Source organism: Callithrix jacchus, chromosome 3 (assembly GCF_049354715.1).
Source record: "Callithrix jacchus isolate 240 chromosome 3, calJac240_pri, whole genome shotgun sequence".
Lineage (NCBI taxonomy): Eukaryota > Metazoa > Chordata > Mammalia > Primates > Cebidae > Callithrix > Callithrix jacchus.
Window position 1 is genome coordinate 127,340,801 of NC_133504.1, and position 20,214 is coordinate 127,361,014.

The following is a 20,214-nucleotide window of genomic DNA, read 5'->3' on the forward strand; positions in this document are numbered from 1 at the left end:
GTCTGCACATTAGTGCAGACCACACTCCAACACACAAACTATGGCTTTACTAAGGTAGGCAAAGGTCAGTGTCTGCCCACTGACTTATTAGGAAGTCATAAGGAGACGTGAACACTGAACAACCTCCAGCTGAATCCCATGGACCCTTACTGCTACCAGTCATCCACCGTCTCAGTTTTGGATCTCTTGTTAAAGAGCATGGGTTTTGCAGAAAAGGAATCTGGGTCAACTGCATTCCTTCTCTTAAGCTGTTACTTGGGACAAATTGAGTTTCTCCATCTGAAAAAGTGGCATTCTATTTGGTTTACACAAACTTACTAACCACGATCATCAAAGCACATGCACATAGGAAATAATCAATAAATCTTAATATTTTCCTAGAAGACGGATGGGGGGACAAAAAACGTGAAGTCAGGGTTTCTTGGCAGTGCAGAGATATGTATTGGTGCTTTAAGAAATATAGGGGGTAGGTACCCGGGTGCAGTGGCTCAGCTTGTAATCCCAGCACTTTGGGAGGCTGAGGCGGGAGAATCACCTGAGGTTGGGAGTTCCAGATCAGCCTGACGAAAACGGAGAAACCCCGTCTCTACTAAAAATACAAAATTAGCCGGGCGCGGTAGCCTATGGCTGTAATCCCAGTTACTTGTGAGGCTGAGGCAGGAGAATCACTTGAACCCGGGAGGCGGAGGTTGCAGTGAGCCGAGATCACGCCATTGCACTCCAGCCTGGGCAACAAGAGCGAAAACTACGTCTCAAAAAATGTATATATATACACACACACACATATACATGGGGTAGGGTGGGAGAGAAGGAGCCTTCCCTCATCACTTCAGACAAGTTTCTCTCGCTTTTCAGAATTCCTACAGCAAAGTATGGCATTTATAGCGTGCCTTGTATCGTTAGCCACATTTTCATACTGTAAGAGTTTTGTTTTAAAACCAGATTTAACCCCCCTCTAAGAGTCTTTATATATATTGACTATTCTAGGGCCCTACTCATTGCCATTCTACTCATTGCCAGTAGCAGTAAACAGTTGAGTACTAAATAACAGAACGGAGTGTGGGTCGGCTGCATTCAGAGCGCTCACGTGTGACAGTGGCTTTAAAAGTGGAGGCCTCTTCCCAAAAACCGATATAACCCTGGGAGGTACCCTTCCAAAGCCACACATTCATTCCCTCCCTGTCTTCTCGCGCACCGCTGGGATTTCTCTTTCCACTCCGGGAGACGGATCTGGATCTGTCATATTTACCAGCATGGAAGGAACGCTCGTAAAAAATTAGTTACTAGTATTACTAAGGCCGCACTGGCGGCGGCGGCGCTGCAGCCACACCTACTCCGCTGCCGCGGCGCCGGGAGCCCGAAGAAGGCGGGTCAGAGGGGCCACCGGGTCTCCGGGCGCCGCCCCCTCCTCGACTCCTTCGGGGAAGGTTCTCAGCGCTGGACCCGAGGCCACGGAGCCCCGGGTGGAGGGGGACCCGCGGGCGGGCCGCTTGTCGCCCCCGCCCAAGCACGTGGGAGGCTGGCGAAGATGAGCACCCATCCCGAGAGAGGCAAGACCAGGCCTGGCAAGAGCCGCGGCCTGGGGAGACGCTGAGGTAAAGAATCCGGCGCCCGGACCGCGATCGTCCCGCTGCCTCCTCACCCGGGCGCTCCAGAACAGCGGCTTCCCGAGGGCCGCCGCCAGAGCCCCTGCCTCCCGGCTTCCCCGCTCGGGTCACCCCGCGGGAGGCCGGCCGGCCCTCCCCAGCCGAATGCCCCCTTCCCCGCGGGCGTCCCCTTGCCCCTCCACCACTCACGGTGCTTGCCGCTGCCGCCGCCACCGCCGCCGCTCGGGTAGCTCAGCAGCAGGAAGGGCAGTGGGGAGCCGGGCGACGGCGGGGTCCTCCAGGAGCGCTGCTGCTGCGGCGGCGGGCGCGCTCCGAAGCCGGCGCCTCCATCGCCGGGGTAGAGCAGGAAGAAGGGGGCGGCCACCGGCGAGTCGGGCTCCAACTGCCCGGTGGGGGAGGCGGGCGGCGGCCCCGCCTCACTCTCTCGGTCCGTGCCACCGGCGGGAGCGCGGCGCGGCTCCTCCGGCGGCCACTCCCCGCCCCTCGCCGGCTCCTCGCTGCAACTTTCGGCACCAGCGGTGGGCGGCGGCGGGGTCTCAGCCATGCTCGCTCCTTCCTTCGCCGCCGCCTCCGACTCGCGCCCGGGCCTGGGCGGGGTAGCAGAGGGTCAGGGCGAGGAGCCGACGCCCCGTCCCGTCCGCGCCGCCGCCACCGCCACCGCTGGGCTGGCTCTTGGGCTCGGCCGCTCGGTCCACAGCCCGCCCCGCCGGGGTCCGAGCCAGCTGGAGGGACCGCCCCGCCCGACGGCGCGGCCTCGCTACCGGCCGCCTCCTCCCGCCCCTCCCGGCCCGGCCCCCAGCCTGTGACTCGGCTCCCCTAGGGGGCAGCGTCCTCCTCTTCCCACTCCTCACCTTCCGCTTCCCTCCCGCGGGGCTGACTCTTTCCCGACCCTGGGGCCTAGGGCCTCGTCCTTACCCGCCCCGGCTCGGCCCTCTAAGGCGGTCAGGTGTGTCTGGCGCTTGAAAGGTGAACGACCTGGCGAAATACCTGGCGGCGTTTGGTCGTGTAACCGCCAACTTTATCGGTAACACGAAGGGACAAAGATCTGGGTTGAAGAAGAGACGAAAGCTAATTTTTAAAAAGCACCTCCCTGCCCCCGGGTATTAACTGTACCATTTGCCTTTCACACACAGGAACTTAAGCCGTTGATTCACTGTTTTGATTAATAATGAGTTTTTATGTGAGAAACCAAAGGTGGCTGTCTTCCTTCCACCACCTCTTTTGTTCCCGTCTTATGCGCTGTATTGAAATGGTGTATTTGCTTTGACTTTGACTCCCTGGTTTTCTAGTGCCGCGGGTGCGCATGAGTGCATTTTAAACCAAATAGCTTAGAATTTATACGACAAATGGCAATTACAGGTCGACAGTTTTCTCTTTCACAGTGCCGGTGTCTCGCTAGTAATTGGCCACCGTTGCTTTGAGTATTCGAATCAATGATTACTGACCTAGTAATTTCCTTAAGTAAACATTTCTTTCGGCAATAAAGACAATTTCCAGTTACTCTCATGGTTCTTTATTTATCCTGGATTCCTAGCTGATTAGCCTTGTGGTTAATGCTGGCATAGAAGCCATGTTGACTCATAATTAAAAATCACTGTTGCGTAACATTTTGCCCACCTGCTTTTTCTTCTTCCTCTGTTCAGTCTTTCCCTGGTGAGAGGAAGTTGTACTTCTTTGAAAGGAAAAGTAAACATTTTTATTACTGTTGTTATTGTCTGTAAATCACTCTTGAATTCCTACTCGCAATTACCATAAGACTTATAATACTACTTTTCAGTGAGTCTTTTAACAAGGAGCATTTAAAAAGTAAATGTTTACAGGATATTTTCAAGCAGTCTTAGAACTTTTCAGATTCTGGCGTTTCCTTGACCTGTTGATCCCAGTCCTACTACCTATTTGAATAAGTTATTTGTCTAGCTCTGTAAAATGATTTTATTATTGATAGATATTGTGAGGGCTAAATAAGAAATAGAAATAAAGCCTTTAAAATACAACTTAACATTGTATTTAAATTGGCTTAAATAATAATTATTAGTAGTACTTCAGCAGTACATAAACTAAAATTGGAACGATACAGAAAAGATTAAAATTCTTCTGCATGAGGATGATCTGAAAATTTGTGAAGCATTCCATATTAAAAATTATTATTATTATTATTATTATTAGGGCTATTTTATCATTTTGGCAAAATAGCATTTAACTTACAATAATAAAAACATACTGAGTTGAGGAAAAAAGCCTTTCCATCATATCTTTAGCATTTTGAAGATGGTTTGGGTCTTAACTCTTGGTGTAGGTGAGAATCTCGATAGGAAGACCTATTTGTCTTTTAGGAATTGCTAACTGTATGATACCCTAATAAGAAAAACTGAAAGCATTTGATCTAGCAATCCCATTACTGAGTATATACCCAAAGGATTATAAATGATTCTACTATAAAGACACATGCACACATATGTTTATTGAAGCACTATTTACAATAACAAAGATTTGGAACCAACCCAACTGCCCATCAGTGATAGGATGGATAAAGAAAATGTAGCACATTGACCCAGCGCGGTGGCTCACACCTGTAATCCCAGCACTTTGGGAGGCTGAGGTGGGCGGATCACTTGAGGTTAGGAGTTTGAAACCAGCCTGGCCAATATGGTAAAACCCCATCTCTATGGAAAAAAAAAAAAGAAAGAAAGAAAATGTAGCACATATACTCCATGGAATACTATGCAGCCATAAAAAAGAATGAGTTGATGCCCTTTGTAGGGACATGAATGAAGCTGGAAACCATCATTTTCAGCAAATTAACACAGGAACAGAAAACCAAACATCACATGTTCTCAATTATAGGTGGGAGTTGAATAATGAGAACACGTGGATACAGAGAGGGGAACAGCACACACTGGGGCCTATTGGGGGGGCGGGGACAAGGGGAGGGGAACCATTAGAAGAATTACCTAATGTAGATGACGACGAGTTAATGGGTGCAGCAAACCACCATGGTACATGTATACCTATGTAACAAAGCTGCACGTTCTGCACATGTGTCCCAGAACTTAAAGTATAATTTAAAAAAAGAAAAACTGAAAGCTTCCAGATGCATTATATGGTTTTAATGCCCGTTCTTAATTGGATCCTTTATCTTATTTTTACATGCAGAAATTCCAAAATATCATTATAGTCTCATCAAGTTTCTTCACGGAGATGTTTTACAATGTTTCAGTAAAGACTTTCACAAAAATCTATACTTAACCACTGTAGGTAGAAGAAATAAGAGCAGAGTCCTCACAGATCATTCTTGAGAAAGGCCAATACTCAACCAAGGGTGTCACGAAATTAAAATATGAAATATTACCTAGTCTGAATTGCCAGCTTTCTCCTTTCTTGTTAGTTAAGATACCACAGGTATAGAAACATTGACATGCTGTGGAGTCATCCAGTGTATCGGATTTTTGTGCCTCTGTTTAAAAAATTTTTTTGAAAAAATATAGAATGCTTCACAAATTTGCATATCATCCTTGCGCAGAAGCCACGCCAATCTCTGTATTGTTCCAGTTTTAGTATATGTGCTACTGAAGCGATCCCTGTGCCTCTATTTATAAAAAGAGTTATATTTATGTTTTATGTAATTAATTAAATGGAAAATTGATATAGAAAATCAGCTGAAATATGAGTTTTAAAATTTATAGACAAGGCTATTTATGAACTTTTTCTTTAAAGGTGGATGGTACTCCAAGTTCCTAGTTTCTTAAGGCTTTTTTAGCTTTTGAATCAATAATATAATCACAGCTCTGCATTAGCTTTAGTGATATAAAGGGCTGATTCAGCTGCTGTACACATTTAAGGAAGCCAAGATTACAAAAACAAGCCTAAACATGTTGCTCCTTCTTGCAAATGCACAGAGCATCTTCCGATACTGTTTTAAAGTGACAACATCCAAGCACGATAAGAATCAAGCTCTATTAATAAAGCTGGAGGCTTTTCAACTTTATCTGCATTTCATTTTTAGTTATCCATGTTTGGTTTTTAAAAAATCCTTTGGTGGCCCGGGTGCGGTGGCTCATGCCTATAATCCAGCACTTTTGGAGGCTGAGGTGGGTTGATCACAAGGTCAGGCATTCTAGACCAGCCTGGCCAACATAGTGAAACCCCGTCTCTACTAAAAATACAAAAAATTAGCCAGGCCTGGTGGCAGGCACCTGTAATGTCAGCTACTCGGGAAACTGAGGCAGGAGACTCACTTGAACCTGGGAGGTGGAGGTTGCAGTGAGCCGAGATTATGCCACTGCACTCAGCATGGATGACAGTGCAAGACTCTGTCTGAAAAAGAAAAAAAGAAAAAGAAAAAAATTCTTTGGTGACCTTAAGGATGGATACTTAAAAATATATTACAAAACTTTTTAGAGATTAATGTTATGGACAAAAAAATATTTTTAGTACAGTGCAAACTTCTTAAGAGCTGTGAATCAGGTCAGAGTGTGGTGGCTCATGCCTATAATCCCAGCACTTTGGGAGACTGAGGCAAGTAGATCATTTAAGACCAGGAATTTGAGACCAGCCTGGCCAACATGGCAAAATCCCATCTCTAAAAAAACTACAAAACAAACAAAAAAACCCACGAAAGCTGTGAATCAGAGAAGATAACACTTGAGGCAGGGCGTGGTGGCTCAAATCTATAATCCCAGCATTTTGAAAGGCCGAGGCACAGCTTAGACTGTATCTTCTCTAGGCTGTCTTCTCTGATATACTTCCATCCATGAACATCTAATAATCCCTTACCTCTTCCTATGTTAGGGATTTCTAGACATTTTCTCCACTGTGTTAAGACTAGTTATGTACTTGTCTTGGCCGGACAGTGGTTCATGTCTGTAATCCCAACACTTTGAGAGGCCAAAGTGGGCAGATCACTTGCGGCCAGGAGTTCAAGACTAGCCTGGCCAACATGGTAAAACCCCTTCTCTACTAAAAATACACAAATTAGTTGGATGTGGTGCCACGGGCCTATAGTCCCAGCTACTAGGGAGGTTGAGGCAGGAGAATCACTTGAACCCAGAAGGTGGAGGTTGCAGTGAGCTGGGATTGCATCAATGCACTCCAGCCTGGGTGACATAGTGAGACTCTGTCAAAAAAAGAAAAAAACAAAAAGGGAAGATACCACTTCAGAAGTGCTGATATTCTTTTTCAGTATAGTATATAGATTTATTATGATTCTAAAATAATGATTTTCTTGAGCTGTTTGGTTTCTATCGTATGGCATTTGGGAAAAGTCGTATTTGAAAACGGTGTACTCAATTTAAGTCTTTGTGTTAAACTTATTTTAATAAATGTAGAAATTTATTGATACTAATTAATATAACGCCTTATTGTGAAAGCTCTGAGTCCATTGTTCTTTTGAATTACTAGATTGTGATGGCTGTAGTAAGATTTTAATTACTTATTTTTAAAAAACATTCATTATAAAAATACCTAGTTACAACATTGTAGTGTGGGGATAAAATAATGAAAATTAAAAAATTTATATTTAAGGCCAGGTGTGGTGGCTCACACTTAAAATTCCAGCATTTTGGGAGGCTGAAGTGGGTGGATCACCTGAGTTCAGGAGTTCGAGACCAGCTTGGCTACATGGCAAAACCCCATCTCTAATAAAAATACAAAAAAATTAGCCTGGTGTGGTGGCAGGTGCATGTAATCCCAGCTACTCAAGAGGCTGAGACAGGAGAATCTCTTGAACCTGGGAGGCGGAAGTTACGAGCTGAGCTTGAGCCACTGCGCTGCAGCCTGGGTGACAGAGCGAGACTTCATCTTAAAATATATATATATAGATATAGATAGATAGATACATGAACAAATATATATGTATGTATAAACTAAATAAAAATATCTAGTCAATTTATATCTTCTATTATAGATACTTTTAAGAAGTAAAAACAATATATTTATCTACCTTGAGTAGGATGAAGAAAAAAATAAAAGTCCTTATATATATTTAGGTTAATCCATGATAGTTTTCTTTGGGTGTAGACATGAATATATTTTTCCATTTTTCTACATTTCTGTATTTGCAAGTAGTCTGTAATGGATGCATTGCTTTTAAATAGAAAATAAAACACATTGAGGGACTATTTTGATTCATAGTTTCATAATTATATCTTTTTTATGAGGACCTAACAGTAAAGTTGTGTTCCTTATATATACTGTGGAGAAATAGAATTCAAGAGGAGCCGATCATATTTGTGTCTTTTTTGAGTGTTTATCACTATTATTTTAGAGATGGAGGGTCTTTATGTTGCCCAGGCTGCTGTTGAACTCCTGGCTTCAAGCAGTCCTCCCACTTCAGCCTCCAGAGTTAGTCAAGATATTCAAAAACAATATTCAAGAACAATATTCAAATAACATAGTCATTGCTGGAAACCATAGTCGAGTTCCTACTACAATTTCCTTTGCCAAAATTTGAGATTATTCTTACTATCAGATTTCTAAATAATGTCCTTGGGCATAAATGGAAATATGTAGTTTTTAATAATATCATACTTACAGGTCAATTATTTTCAGTATTATGAACAGATGGCTAAATCAGAGAATTGAAGAAAGATTTCTCCTAGTTCTGTATCACTGACAATACATTGCTTCACAGGTCTAAAGAGACTCCAGAGACACCTCAGCCTACAGTGTAGCTGAGATTACAGGTGGGAGCCACCAGGCCCAGCTAGTGTTTATCTTAATAATGTTGCTGGCGGGGCACAGTGGCTCATGCCTGTAATCCCAGCACTTTGGGAGGCCGAGGTGGGCGAATCACGAGGTCAGTAGTTTGAGACCAGCCTGGCAAGCATGGTGAAACCCCATCTCTACTAAAAATACAAAAAATAAATAAATAAATAAATAGCCGGGCATGGTGATGTATGCCTGTAGTCCCAGCTACTCGAGAGGCTGAGGCAGGAGAATCGCTTGAATCCGGGAGGCGGAAGTTGCAGTGAGCCGAGATCGTGCCACAGCACTCCAGCCTGGGTGACAGAGTGAGACTCTGTCTTGAATAATAATAATCGTGATGATGTTGCTGAAGATTTCTATGAATGTATCCAGTTTGTCCCAACTCTCATGCTCTCTCCTTCAGCTTTTTTTTTTTTTTGAGATAGAGCTTGGCTCTTGCTGCCCAGGCTGGAGTGTAGTGGCTCTATCTTGGCTCACTGCAACCTCTGCCTCCTGAGTTCAAGCAATTCCCTTGCCTCAGCCTCCAGAGTAGCTGGGATTACAGGCGTGCACCACCATGCCCGCCTAATTTTTGTATTTTTAGTGGAGACAGGGTTTCACCATTTTGGTAAGGCTGGTCTCAAATTCCTAACCTCAAATGATCCACCCGCTTCGGCCTCCTGAAATGCTGGGATTACAGGCATGAACTACGGTGCCCAGCCTGTCCTCTGCTTTAAAGCTTCATCTTTTCTTGATGATTTTATTGCAAAGGACTCCTCATTGTTTTCCCTGCTTCTGGTTTTAATCTATTCCAGTTGCCCTACTCTATGGTGGCTAGAATGAGTAATTTACTTTTCTGAACTTTCACTTAATTATGCCACATCATTTCTTAAAAATCTGGGTTCACTTATTTATATCTGGGATACAATATAAGTGCATTAACTACCTACTAAGGTCTTTGATGATCTTACCCCTTTGTATCTTTCCAGTATTTTCCCCCTATCTTGTCTTACCCCTTCTTGCCTTTGGCTAAGCTTTATTTAACATGTTTGGCATTACTCATATTGTGGTACCTACTCTTCCTCTCCCAAATTCTACCCAAAAGAGATCTGTGATACTTTCTCTGCTCTCCCCATGTACATTGCCATTTTTCAGGTCCCATAGCATACAATCTGAGCAGTTAATTGCTTTAATTGTAATCAATCTATGCCTCTTCCCAGTTAGCATCCTTTTTTTTTCTCCTTTTTACAATGCACAAGAGATTTATTTTTTGTACTACTTATTCCTTGTACTATTATTCCTAAGTAGTTCTCAGGCCCCCTCATTTTATTTTTTATTTTTTGAGACGGCTTCCCTCTCACCCAGGGTAGAGCATAGTGGTGTGATCATGGCTCACTGCAGCCTTGACTTCCCAGGCTTAAGTGATCCTCCCACCTCAGCCTCGAAAATAACAGGACCATGGGCACATGCCGCCATGCCCAGCTAATTTTTGTATTTTTTAGTAGAGACAGGGTTTCACTCTGTTGTCTAGGCTGGTCTCGAACTCCTGTGCTAAAGTGATCTGCCCAAGTTGGCCTCCTAAAATTCTGAGATTACAGGTGTGAGCCACCACACCCAGCCTCACTTAATTTTTAAGACACTTTCCTCTTAAGATCACATAAAAATTCTTTGATTCTATTTGTGACCATCAGGTATCTGAATAAAAGAAATTTTTTAAAAAGCTAGACTGAATAAGAAGCTTAAAGAATAACTTATTTAGCTTACATTTATATTTCCTTTTTTATGTATGTTCAAGTGTAGTGTGAATAAAAATGTATTTCTAAAAGAGGTCATTTAATAAATGTGAAAAAATTTTAGGTGCTGATAGAATTTGATCATCTACTTAATTTGAATAATCTTCACCCCAAACCATGGAAAAATTGTCTGTTATATGTCTTAAAATAGGGCATATAAAACAATGCACAAGAGTAAAAAGTACAGCCCCCCAGCATAAAGTTTTCTTTTTTCTTTTTCATTTTCTTTGAGACAGAGTCTTGCTCTGTCACCAGGGCTGCAGTGCAGTGGCGCACTCTAGGCTCACTGCAAACTCCACCTCCCAGGTTCAAGTGATTCTCATGCCTCAGCTTCCCGAGTAGCCAGGATTACAGGAGTTCACTGCTACGCCCCACTAATTTTTGTATTTTGAGTAGAGACAGGGTTTTACCATGTTGGCCATGATGGTCTCCATCTCCTGATCTCGTGATCTGCCTGCTTCAGCCTCCCAGAGTGCTGGGATTACAGGCATAAGCCACCGCCCCTGGCCTAGCATAAAGTTTTCTAACTGAGGTCCATGGACTCCTGGCTTCAGGGCGTCCAGGAACCCAGTGTCATGTGCAAAATGTGATTAGGACTATGCCATGGTTCTGGGGGCGGGGGCAGGGAGGCCTATTGTTTTCAAGATTCTTAGGACTAAAGGTTTTGTAGTCCCATGGTAATCACACATTATACTTCACTCTTGTAATTAACTTCATTCATATGCCTAATGTTATTAGCTGAGAGAAACCAGAGCAGTGTTTCCCAGAACACATTCTGTAGACCATTTGGATCGGAATCATGTTGCATGCCTGTTAAAACAGAGATCCCTGGGACCAACACCAGGCCAGCTGAATCAGTATCTGTGGAGGTAGGGCACTGGAATCTGTTCTTTAAATTTATCAACTGATCCTTGGACATTCTAGTTTAAGAACCATTATGGTAGAACCAAAGAGAAATTAACTCATTCAAGTGGAGTAAATTGCTTTTTAAAAAAAAATCAGGGTCTCACTCTGCAGCCCAGGCTGGAGTGTAGTGGGGCCGTCATGCCTCACTGCAGCCTCAACCTCCTCAGGCCCTGGTGGTCCTCCCACCTCAGCCTCCCAAGAAGCTGGGACTACAGGCTCGTGTGCTACCATGCCCAGCTAATTTTTTGTATGTTTTATATTGCCTAGGTTGGTCTTGAACACCTGGGTCTTGAACATCTCCTATCTCAGCCTCCCAAAGTGCTGGGATTACAGGTCTGAGCTACCACACCTGGCTAAATTAATTTTTTTAAATTAGACTTAAAAAAATAGTAACTAACATGAAGCACTAACTACCTGCCAAGTGTTCTTCTAAATTGATGTTATATAATTAACTGTTTAAACTACTGATTATTACATATTATTCAATGTCAGGAGATTGGAGCACAGAGAGGTTTAAGTAGACCAAAGACACATGGTAAGTGGGTGATATAGGGCTTTGAACTCAGTATGGCTCGGGAGGCCAAACTCTTCCCAATCACTTCCCTTTATTGCCTTTCTTAAAGCAGGACATTTTACTAGTTTCCTCCAGATTTTTTTTGTTTTGTAGTTTAACAAATGTTGATTCTTGATACTTGTTATTATTTAGAGCTTCACTTTGAAGCAAATGTAAAATCACTGCTTTTATTTTTTAACAATAGCTGAATCAAAATACATCATCTGGAATGCATAGCTAAAGTAACTACCAATTAAAAACTCAGATATAAGAAAATATATCTTAAACAAAATTTAAAAAATACAGACTAATATTTGTTGATGAGGGGGGTGTGCGTTTTCTATACTTTATTTCTTTTTTGAGATGGTCTTTCTCTGTTGCCCAGGGTGGAGTGCTCACTGCAACCTCCACCTCCCAGTTCAAGTGATTCTCCTGCTTAAGCCTCCCAAATAGCTGGGGCTAAAAGAGTGCACTGCCACACCCGTCTGATTTTATTTTTTTATTTTTCATTTTTTAGTAGAGATGGGGTTTTGCCATGTTGGGCAGGCTGGTCTCGAACTCCTGACTGCAAGTGATCTGCCTGCCTTAGCCTCCCGCAGTGCTGGGACTGCCGGCATGATTCACTATGCTCAGCCTATTTCTGTTTTTTAAACTTTCAAAGGCACATTACAATTTTGTTTTTAAGAATAAAAAATGTAATCTGATTAGGTGAAGCAGCGTTTTTTCAGTTTGATTTTAAATTCTAGTTAGATACATGATTTTTTTGGTAACATCTATAATTCAGTGTTCCCATTAGTACCTGTTCATCATTGTGATCTCTGAGATGTAAAGCATACTAAGTTCCACTTATCCTGAATTATTCTGGTAATGTTAATTTAACATAGCAACTCTAGCCATTCCTCAGATATATCAAATATTTTGTGTAACATATTTGAATACAATTAATTATTCAAGTTATCTAATTTTTACCTTTTAGATCAAAAAGTAATTTTGCAGTTTGCCAAAACCTCTGACCATTAGGTAGTTCTTAGAGGTCTGAGAAGTGAATAAAATTTATTTCTACACAAAAATTAAAGTGGCATGTTTATCTTATTTAACTTCTTCATAGTTAAGAATATAGGTAAGAAACTGTGGCTTAGAGAATTGACTAGACCAAAGTCAGCCGGCTCATTACTAGCAGAGTAAGGACATCAGTATCTATTTAACGGATCACTAATTTGATGTTTTCTTCTACTTTAATTTTTAATATTTTGTATTTTTCATAGCTGTTCATAGTTTAATATACTGCCATAAAACTAACAGGTTGTTGATGCTTTGTATGGTACCTGCTACCAGTAATCTACTTTATTGGGCCTCTTATCCATGAAACTCTCCAGAGTTCACAAAGTGAATCTTTACAAAAGATCATCACACTGTTAACGACTTATACGTGCACCAATGACAGTACCCAGCACATCTCAGTGCACTTTAAATGTCTATTAAATATACCTACACCTTTTGAAAGATGTGGCCAGGCATGGTGGCTCACGCCTGTAATCCCAGCACTTTGGGAGAGTGAGGTGGGCGGATCACCTGAGGTCAGGAATTTGAGACCAGCCTGGCCAACATAGTGAAACCCCATCTCTACTAAAAACACAAAAAGTACCTGGGTGTGGTGGTGCACCCTTGTAATCCCAGCTACTTGGGAGGCTGAAGCAGGAGAATCACTTGAACCCGGGAGGTGGAGGTTGCAGTGAGCCAAGATTGTGCCACTGCACTCCAGCCTGGGTTACAGAGCAAGACTCCATCTCAAGAAAAAAAAAAAAAATGCCAGGATCGGTAGCTCACACCTGTAATCCCAGCACTTTGAGAGGCCGAGGCAGGCAGATAACCTGCGGTCCAAAGTTAGAGACCAGCCTGACCAACATGGAGAAACTCAGTCTCTACTAAAAATACAAAATTAGCCAGATGTAGTGGCCTATGCCTGTAATCCCAGCTACTCGGGAGGCTTAGGCAGGAGAATCGCTTGAACCCGGGAGGTGAAGGTTCCAGTGAGCCGAGATGGCGGCATTGCACTACAGCCTGGGCGACAGAGCGAAACTCTGTCTCAAAAAAAATAAAAAAAAACAAACAAATTTTGAAAGATGTAAATATATCCAACAACTTACTTTGCTATTAACTTTCATCAGACAAAGCCATGTTTTATGTTTGTAATATAGGATATCACCATCTACATCCTAGCTACTCCAAATGATGAATTAATAATTTTTATAAAGTGTTGTGAAGTCTCTAAAAGAGTATGTAACAGGCTTTTTTCCCCACTTTTCCAAATGGAAGATTTTTCTTCCTTCAAAACATAATTTTTTTTCTTACCACATCTATCCATCAATCTATAATCTCCCCCCGGCCCTCCCCCATATATATGTGGCAGGGATTTGATATAAAACACAAGATACTTTCTTTGAACATTAAAAAAAATTTATTTTGTAGAATCTCACTATGTTGCTCAGGCTGGCCTTGAACTCCTAGGCTCAAGCAATCCTCCTGCTTCAGCCTCCCAATAGCTGTGACTGCAGGTACAGCCATGCCTGGTTGAACACCAAATACTTTTTTCTTTGAGATGCAGTCTTGCTGTCACCCAGACTAGAGTGCAGTGGTCCAGTCTCGGCTGGCTCACTGTCACTGCAACCTCCACCTCTTGGGCTCAAGTGATTCTCCTGCCTCAGCCTCCCGAGTAGCTGGGATTACAGGTGTGTGCCACCGTGCCCGGCTAATTTTTGTATCTTTAATAGACAGGGTTTCACTATGTTGGCTAGGCTGGTATCAAACTCCTGACCTCAGGTGATCCACCGGCCCCAGCCTCCCAAAGTGCTGGGATTACAGGTGTGAGCCACTGTGCCTGACCCAAATACTTTCAGCCTCTAACTTCATGTCCTTTTTGCCCATGAGCTAGATTTTCTATAGCTCATGTGCTTACCCAATGCTACCCTTTCCTCCCTAACTTAGGATGTTAATTTCTCATTTATAAGCCAACACTGTTCTAGGTGCTTTACATACTTTAATTCACTTAATCCTCATAACTCTACAGTCGGTACTATTATCCCAATTTTAGTTGTGAAAACTAAATAATAGAGAGATCAAGTAATTTGCCCAAATCCTAGGTACTAAGTGATGGAGCTGGGTTAGAAATCCAGTAGTCTGGCCAGGTGTGGTGGCTCAGGCCTGTAATACCAGAACTTTGGGAGGCCGAGGCAGGTGGATTGCTTGAGGCCAGGAGTTCAAGACCAGCCTGGCCAACATGGAGAAACCCTGTCTCTACCAAAAACAACAACAACAACAACAACAAAATTAGCCAGATGTGCTGGCACACGACTATAGTTCCAGCTACTCCGGAATATGAGGCAGGAGAATTGCTTGAACCTGGGAGGTTGAGGTTGAAATGAGCCAAGACTGCACCACTGCACTCCAGCCTGGGCAAGAATGAGACTGTCTCAAAACAAAACAAAACAAACAATCCCCCTCGCCACCCCCAAAAGAACCCAACCCAGTAGTCTAACTACAGTCTGCTCTTACCTACTGACCTTTGGCTTCTCCAAGGTAGGTATAATAATAGAGACTCATACAGATGAAGAAAATGAAACTCAGAGATTAACTGAAAATCATCCTGTTAACTCCAAAACCTGTATTTTTTCTATTATCAAAAAAGGAAGTATAGAATTGGGTTCAGAAGCCATAAAGGCTGGATTGAAATTTTGGTTCCCAATAGCTGTGACTGTAAATACAGCCATGCCTGCCTGGTTGAACACCAAATACTTTCTTCTTTGAGACTGAGTCTTGCTGACACCCGGGCTATTTCCACTTAATAGCTGTGTGACCTTGAGAAAGTTACTTTTCTTTGCCAGTTTTTCCTTTTCAAAATATGGATAATAGAATTTACCACATAAGGTTGTTATGAGAAATAAGGAAATAAGCACAAAAGTGCTCAAAGCCACCTTAGCAAGCACTGTTACTTTTATTTCCAACCTACCACTTATTTATTTATAAAGAAACAAAATAATTTGTCTTGTGTGCTACTCTGAGGAAGCAGGTATTAGCCAGCAGCCTAGAGAATGAATGCTTACGTTGGTTTGGGTACAGATTTCAAGCAGGTGCCCTTTAGAAAGTCAACCTTCCAAAATTTCAGCATCCTCATCTGTGAGAGCAAAGTATCACCTTGCAGTTATTGTAAAGATTTTTTTATTTTATTAAAAAAAATTTTTTTTTTTGAGACGAGTTTCGCTCTTGTTACCCAGGCTGGAATGCAATGGCACAATCTTGGCTCACCACAACATCCACCTCCCAGGTTCAAGTGATTCTCCTGCCTCAGCCTCCCGAGTAACTGGGATTATAGGCATGCACCACCACGCCCAGCTAATTTTGCATTTTTAGTAGAGATGGGGTTTCTCCATGTTAGTCAGGCTGGTCTCAAACTCCCGACCTCAGGTGATCTGCCCACCTCAGCCTCCCAGAGTACGGGGATTACATATATGAGCCACCACGCCCAGCAGTTTATTGTAAAGATTCAAATGAGGTGACAACTAGTACATGTTAAGTGTTCAATAATCTTTTTTTTTGAGATGGAGTCTTACTTTGTGGTCCAAGCTGGAGTGCAATGGCACCATCTTGGCTCACTGCAACCTCCACCTCCTGGGTTCAAGCAATTCCCGGCTCAACCTCCTGAGTAGCAGCAGGGACTACAGGCATCTGCCGCCATGCCTGGCTGATTTTTTATTTTTAATAGAGATGGGGTTACACCACGTAGGTCAGGCTGGTCTCGAACTCTGGACCTCAGGTGATCCACCCACCTCGGCCTCCCAAAGTGCTGGGATTACAGGCATTGAGTCACAGCACCTGGCCGTGTTCAATAAATATTAACCATGCATCATCTCTGTATCTCTAGTAGCTAGCACGATGTTTACTAAAGAAACAGTGACACAATGAGGAAATTAGGACCTTTTTTGTTTCATTCCCTAGTCCTCTCATTTTCTTCCATAGTAACATCCTATTTTTACATTCAACGCCTCAACATCTTCCCCCTACTTAAAGACCAGAGTAGTGGCAAAGAAAAACAGAACTTTGAGCTGGGTGCCATAGCTGACACCTGTAATTTGGGAGGGGCTGAGGTGGACGGATCACCTGAGGTCAGGAGTCCAAGACCAGCCTGGCAAAAATGGTGAAACCCTGTCTCTACTAAAAATACAAAAATTACCTGGACATGGTGTCGAGTGCCTGTAATCCCAGCTACTTGGGAGGCTGAGGCAGGAGGCAGGGCTTACAGTGAGCTGAGAGATCTTGCCATTTTAATCCAGCCTGGGCTACAGAGACTCTGTCTCAAAAAAGAAAAAGAAAAAAAAAAAAAAAAAATAGAACTTTGTTGCCACTTAAAGTTCCGCTTACCTAGTAGTAATTATATCAAATTTTTAGCAAATAGAGCAAGTACAAGCAGCAACCACTGCAAATCACCAGTAAAGAAGTGGAAATGGAATTTTTACCTTATTTGCTACATTAAGAACTATGAGAAAATATTGACAATTGATGTAATTAAGGCATACCTTTTCCTTTTTCTACTTTTAACCGAAGTTTTATTCCTCTGCTTTTAAACCACATAGAATGTATGAAATCCATGTTGACATGAAGCCCATTTATTAACAAGTATCTGGCCCAATAATTATAGTTAGGTAAATAAAATGTCAGAACTATTTTATAGGCTGCCTCACAAACAACGGTCAAAGGTGCATTCTCTTTATGCAAAAAGTTACAAATGTTGTAAGTTTGATTAACATTCCACAATGAACTGTGAAATTTCCCTAAGCTAATACTTAACAGAATATTGGAAAACTTCAACATCATCTCTTAAGCACCTTCCCATTGCTCCCACAGTTCTTACAACCTTAATATAAATTGTCTAATAACCCAGATTTCCCTGTGGACAAGAATTTTTTAAATTTAAAGTATTATACATTAATACAATCATTTTAGTTAAAAGTAAAAATTTATTGATCCAAAATTGCCAAAAACCTTATGCTAAGCAAAAACTTCATTTAAGCTTAATGCTCTTTTTAACTCCTGCACGAATGCCAGATAATTCTCCACTATAACGTTGCTCTTCTTTACGAACTTCACGAACCTGGCCTCTTCTTCGAATTTTGGCTCTTCTGAACTTCTCCCTGTGTTTCACTCTGGGATTGCGATCGATCTTCTTTCTCCTAGGAGTAAGTCCCCTATTTTTAGCAATTTGATAGGTAATGGCTCTCTTTGCATTTTGATCTTCAAGAGCCTGTTTTTCAGTGTTTTCTTCTTTCTTTCTCTTCAGCTTTTGCCTGTCTTCTAGTTCTTTATAGTACTTCAGTTTAGCTTCTTCGTCAAAATCAGAATCATCAGAAAGATCTGTAACAGCACAGGCTGCAGCAGAAGTCCTTGAAACAGACTTTGGTTTGGGCTTGGTGGATTTTACTTTGAGAATCAGTTTTTTCTTTACAGCATCATCCTTAAGGGTCAACAGATGACGAATTTCCGAGGACAGCTTCTGATCCACAACTGACAGCTTGTTGATCAAATGTCGGTAGGTAACAAGCCTTTCTATGACAGGATGTCCATGTACTGGGACTCTCCTAGCTTTCAGGATCAAGTAAAAACTGATGTTCGAACAATAATTCAAGTAGAGGTTGTACTTGGTCCTCAAGTATTGGCTTCCTTTTCCGGGTGGAATGACCCCCTGTTCCACCAACTGTAACAATGGCTCCAGCTCATCCTTCACCTCTGTCAACTTGACTTTCAGGTCTTCTATCAGCTCCAAGAGTTCTGGTGATTCCTTTCGCAACATTTTCAGCTTCTCTTTCACTGAAACTTTAGCCAAATCTTTCACTACCCGCGTCTCAGCTTCATCTGCCTGAGGCACTGGTTTTGCAAAGGCCTCAACCCAGGCGACACCAAAATCATCCTCTTGCAGCGCTTGGGCTAGGCGCCGCTGAATGAGCTGTGCCTCCTCCTCCTCCTCTCTTTCCTCCTCCTCTGCCTCCTGTTGACTCTGCCGGCCTCGGGACTTGGAACCACAGTCCGTGTCATAGTAAAGCTTTTTCCTCTGACCCCACGACAAACTGGGATCCACGGAGGCCTCAGCTTCACTCTGCACGGAGCTCCCACCATCATCATCATCGGCATTCTCCTCCTCCTCCTCCCCTGCACTCCCTCCATCTTCGTCGTCCTCATCGTCCATATCTAGGGCTAGCACCTCCTCCTCCTCCTCCTCCTCCTCCTCGCCATCCTCCTCGTCTCCACTCTGTACTTCATTCCAGCCCTTAGCTAAGGCGGCCCGGGATCGTGCCTCATGAAAATCATCTACCTGGTCTTGGTAATAGCTGGTGTCCCCCGGTGAGGGTGGCAATCCTAAATCATCTCCATTTTCGTCGGTGAGGGTGGGAGCTGCCTTGGCTCGCACAGCTGCCCACTTAGCTGCTCCGCGCCGCCGGGATCTCCCCACCATGGCTCATACACAGTCTCAGGTTCTACAGCGACTCCGGACTTAGGGCCACTCTGACTTCGGCGCAGGAATCAGGCGCTCCGGCAACTCGTGGCTTTAAGCAGCCGCTCGCTCTCCTACCACAGGAGTTTGCAGACGCCGGATCGGCTACCAGAATTTCCTTTTCCTTCCGGCCCCCAGCATGCACTCCGCGCGGCGTGGAATCCGGGACTTCCGCTTGGTCCCTTAGGCGAGGTCACGTTGATACCAACTTCCTTTTCGCTGTGCCCTTTAACGCTAATCCATTCCGGTGAATTAAAATCTTTCCGTGTGGAAACGATAGGATAAGGAAGTTTCGTTCCACAGAACCCTTCCGGGGCTAATGCGCTTACTCTCTAGAGCCTGGGCGTGGCTGGGGGGACGGAATCCTGACTGCACCTCCAGGCGAGGTCGTGATGGCCACTAGAGGGCACTGCGTTTTACACCCCGGAGAAGTCCCCCGGGCGTTCCATTGAGATTTAACTGTGTGTACCTGGCGCTTGCGACCCGTAGTCAAGTGCTAGCGTAGTTTTCCTGCTCCCTTGGTTTGTGTTCTCTTTTCTTTTTATCAGGCTGGAAGTTAAGCAGATTGTTTTTCTCTATTTCTCCCCGCTCCCCCGCCCAAATACTATATTTCTGGGCACCACAGCCTCAGGCAGCGCCGCTGGACTCCAGGGTCCCACGCGAGGTTTCCGTGCGGGAGCGCAGCAGGCCGGGCCTCCGGCTCGAGTTTAACTCATCCCCGTTTCCCTCTCCCTGCTCACAGGGCTCGGTGACCTGCTCCACGGAGACTGATAAACCTAGATGACTCCGAGGGCTGACAGTGGGAAGAATACTTCCTTCAGGGCATTTGTTCTGGGTGCTGAAGGTAGTATATGATCACATTAGCTTAAACTAATCTTTATTTCTTCCTGGACTGTTGAAGCAATTATAATTAATAATAGCTAACATTGAGAGCAGTTATTATGTGCCAGATACCATTACAAGCTCTTGAAGCCATTATAACCCTGTGAAAAGTTACCGTAATAATCTGCAATTGGAGATCAGAAAATTGAGGCACATACAGCTTAAGTGAGATCATAAAGCTAATAAGTGGTAGAACTACATTGAAACAGAACAGTCCAGCTTCAGAATCCATGCTGTGCTGTAACTAACTTC

The 20,214-nt window shown here is 43.5% G+C and overlaps 3 protein-coding genes, 1 non-coding gene and 1 pseudogene across 16 annotated transcripts in view; 2 read left to right on the forward strand and 3 right to left on the reverse strand.

The window, feature by feature from the left end:
• The window catches only part of RUFY3 (RUN and FYVE domain containing 3), a 104,446-nt gene extending 102,144 nt beyond the window's left edge, over positions 1 to 2,302 (reverse strand). For all 13 annotated transcript variants that reach the window (XR_013533089.1, XR_013533088.1, XR_013533091.1 and 10 more), the window contains exon 1: positions 1,797 to 2,302. Coding sequence is in view for 9 of the 13 variants with exons in the window: in XM_078367124.1 (XP_078223250.1) it covers positions 1,797 to 2,151 (355 nt within the window). In the remaining 4 variants the exon portion in view is untranslated. The remainder of the gene's footprint in view (positions 1 to 1,796) is intronic.
• The window catches only part of JCHAIN (joining chain of multimeric IgA and IgM), a 49,761-nt gene continuing 30,958 nt past the window's right edge, over positions 1,412 to 20,214 (forward strand). Inside the window, exon 1 of the mRNA XM_008993213.5 lies at positions 1,412 to 1,595. The gene's annotated coding sequence lies outside the window, so the exon portion shown is untranslated. The remainder of the gene's footprint in view (positions 1,596 to 20,214) is intronic.
• Positions 3,645 to 3,746, forward strand: LOC118152540 (U6 spliceosomal RNA). The gene has a single exon (XR_004741296.1). It is a non-coding gene; the product is annotated as a U6 spliceosomal RNA (small nuclear RNA).
• On the reverse strand, positions 5,083 to 5,182 carry LOC118152534 (U6 spliceosomal RNA; annotated as a pseudogene).
• Positions 17,532 to 19,209, reverse strand: UTP3 (UTP3 small subunit processome component). The gene has a single exon (XM_035293605.3). The coding sequence runs from the start codon at positions 19,039 to 19,041 to the stop codon at positions 17,596 to 17,598; it is 1,446 nt and encodes a 481-aa protein (XP_035149496.2). The 5' UTR covers positions 19,042 to 19,209; the 3' UTR covers positions 17,532 to 17,595.

Excerpts from the sequence above, each read along its gene's own strand:
- UTP3 (XM_035293605.3), bottom strand. The coding sequence starts at position 19,041 with ATGGTGGGGAGATCCCGGCGGCGCGGAGCAGCTAAGTGGGCAGCTGTG.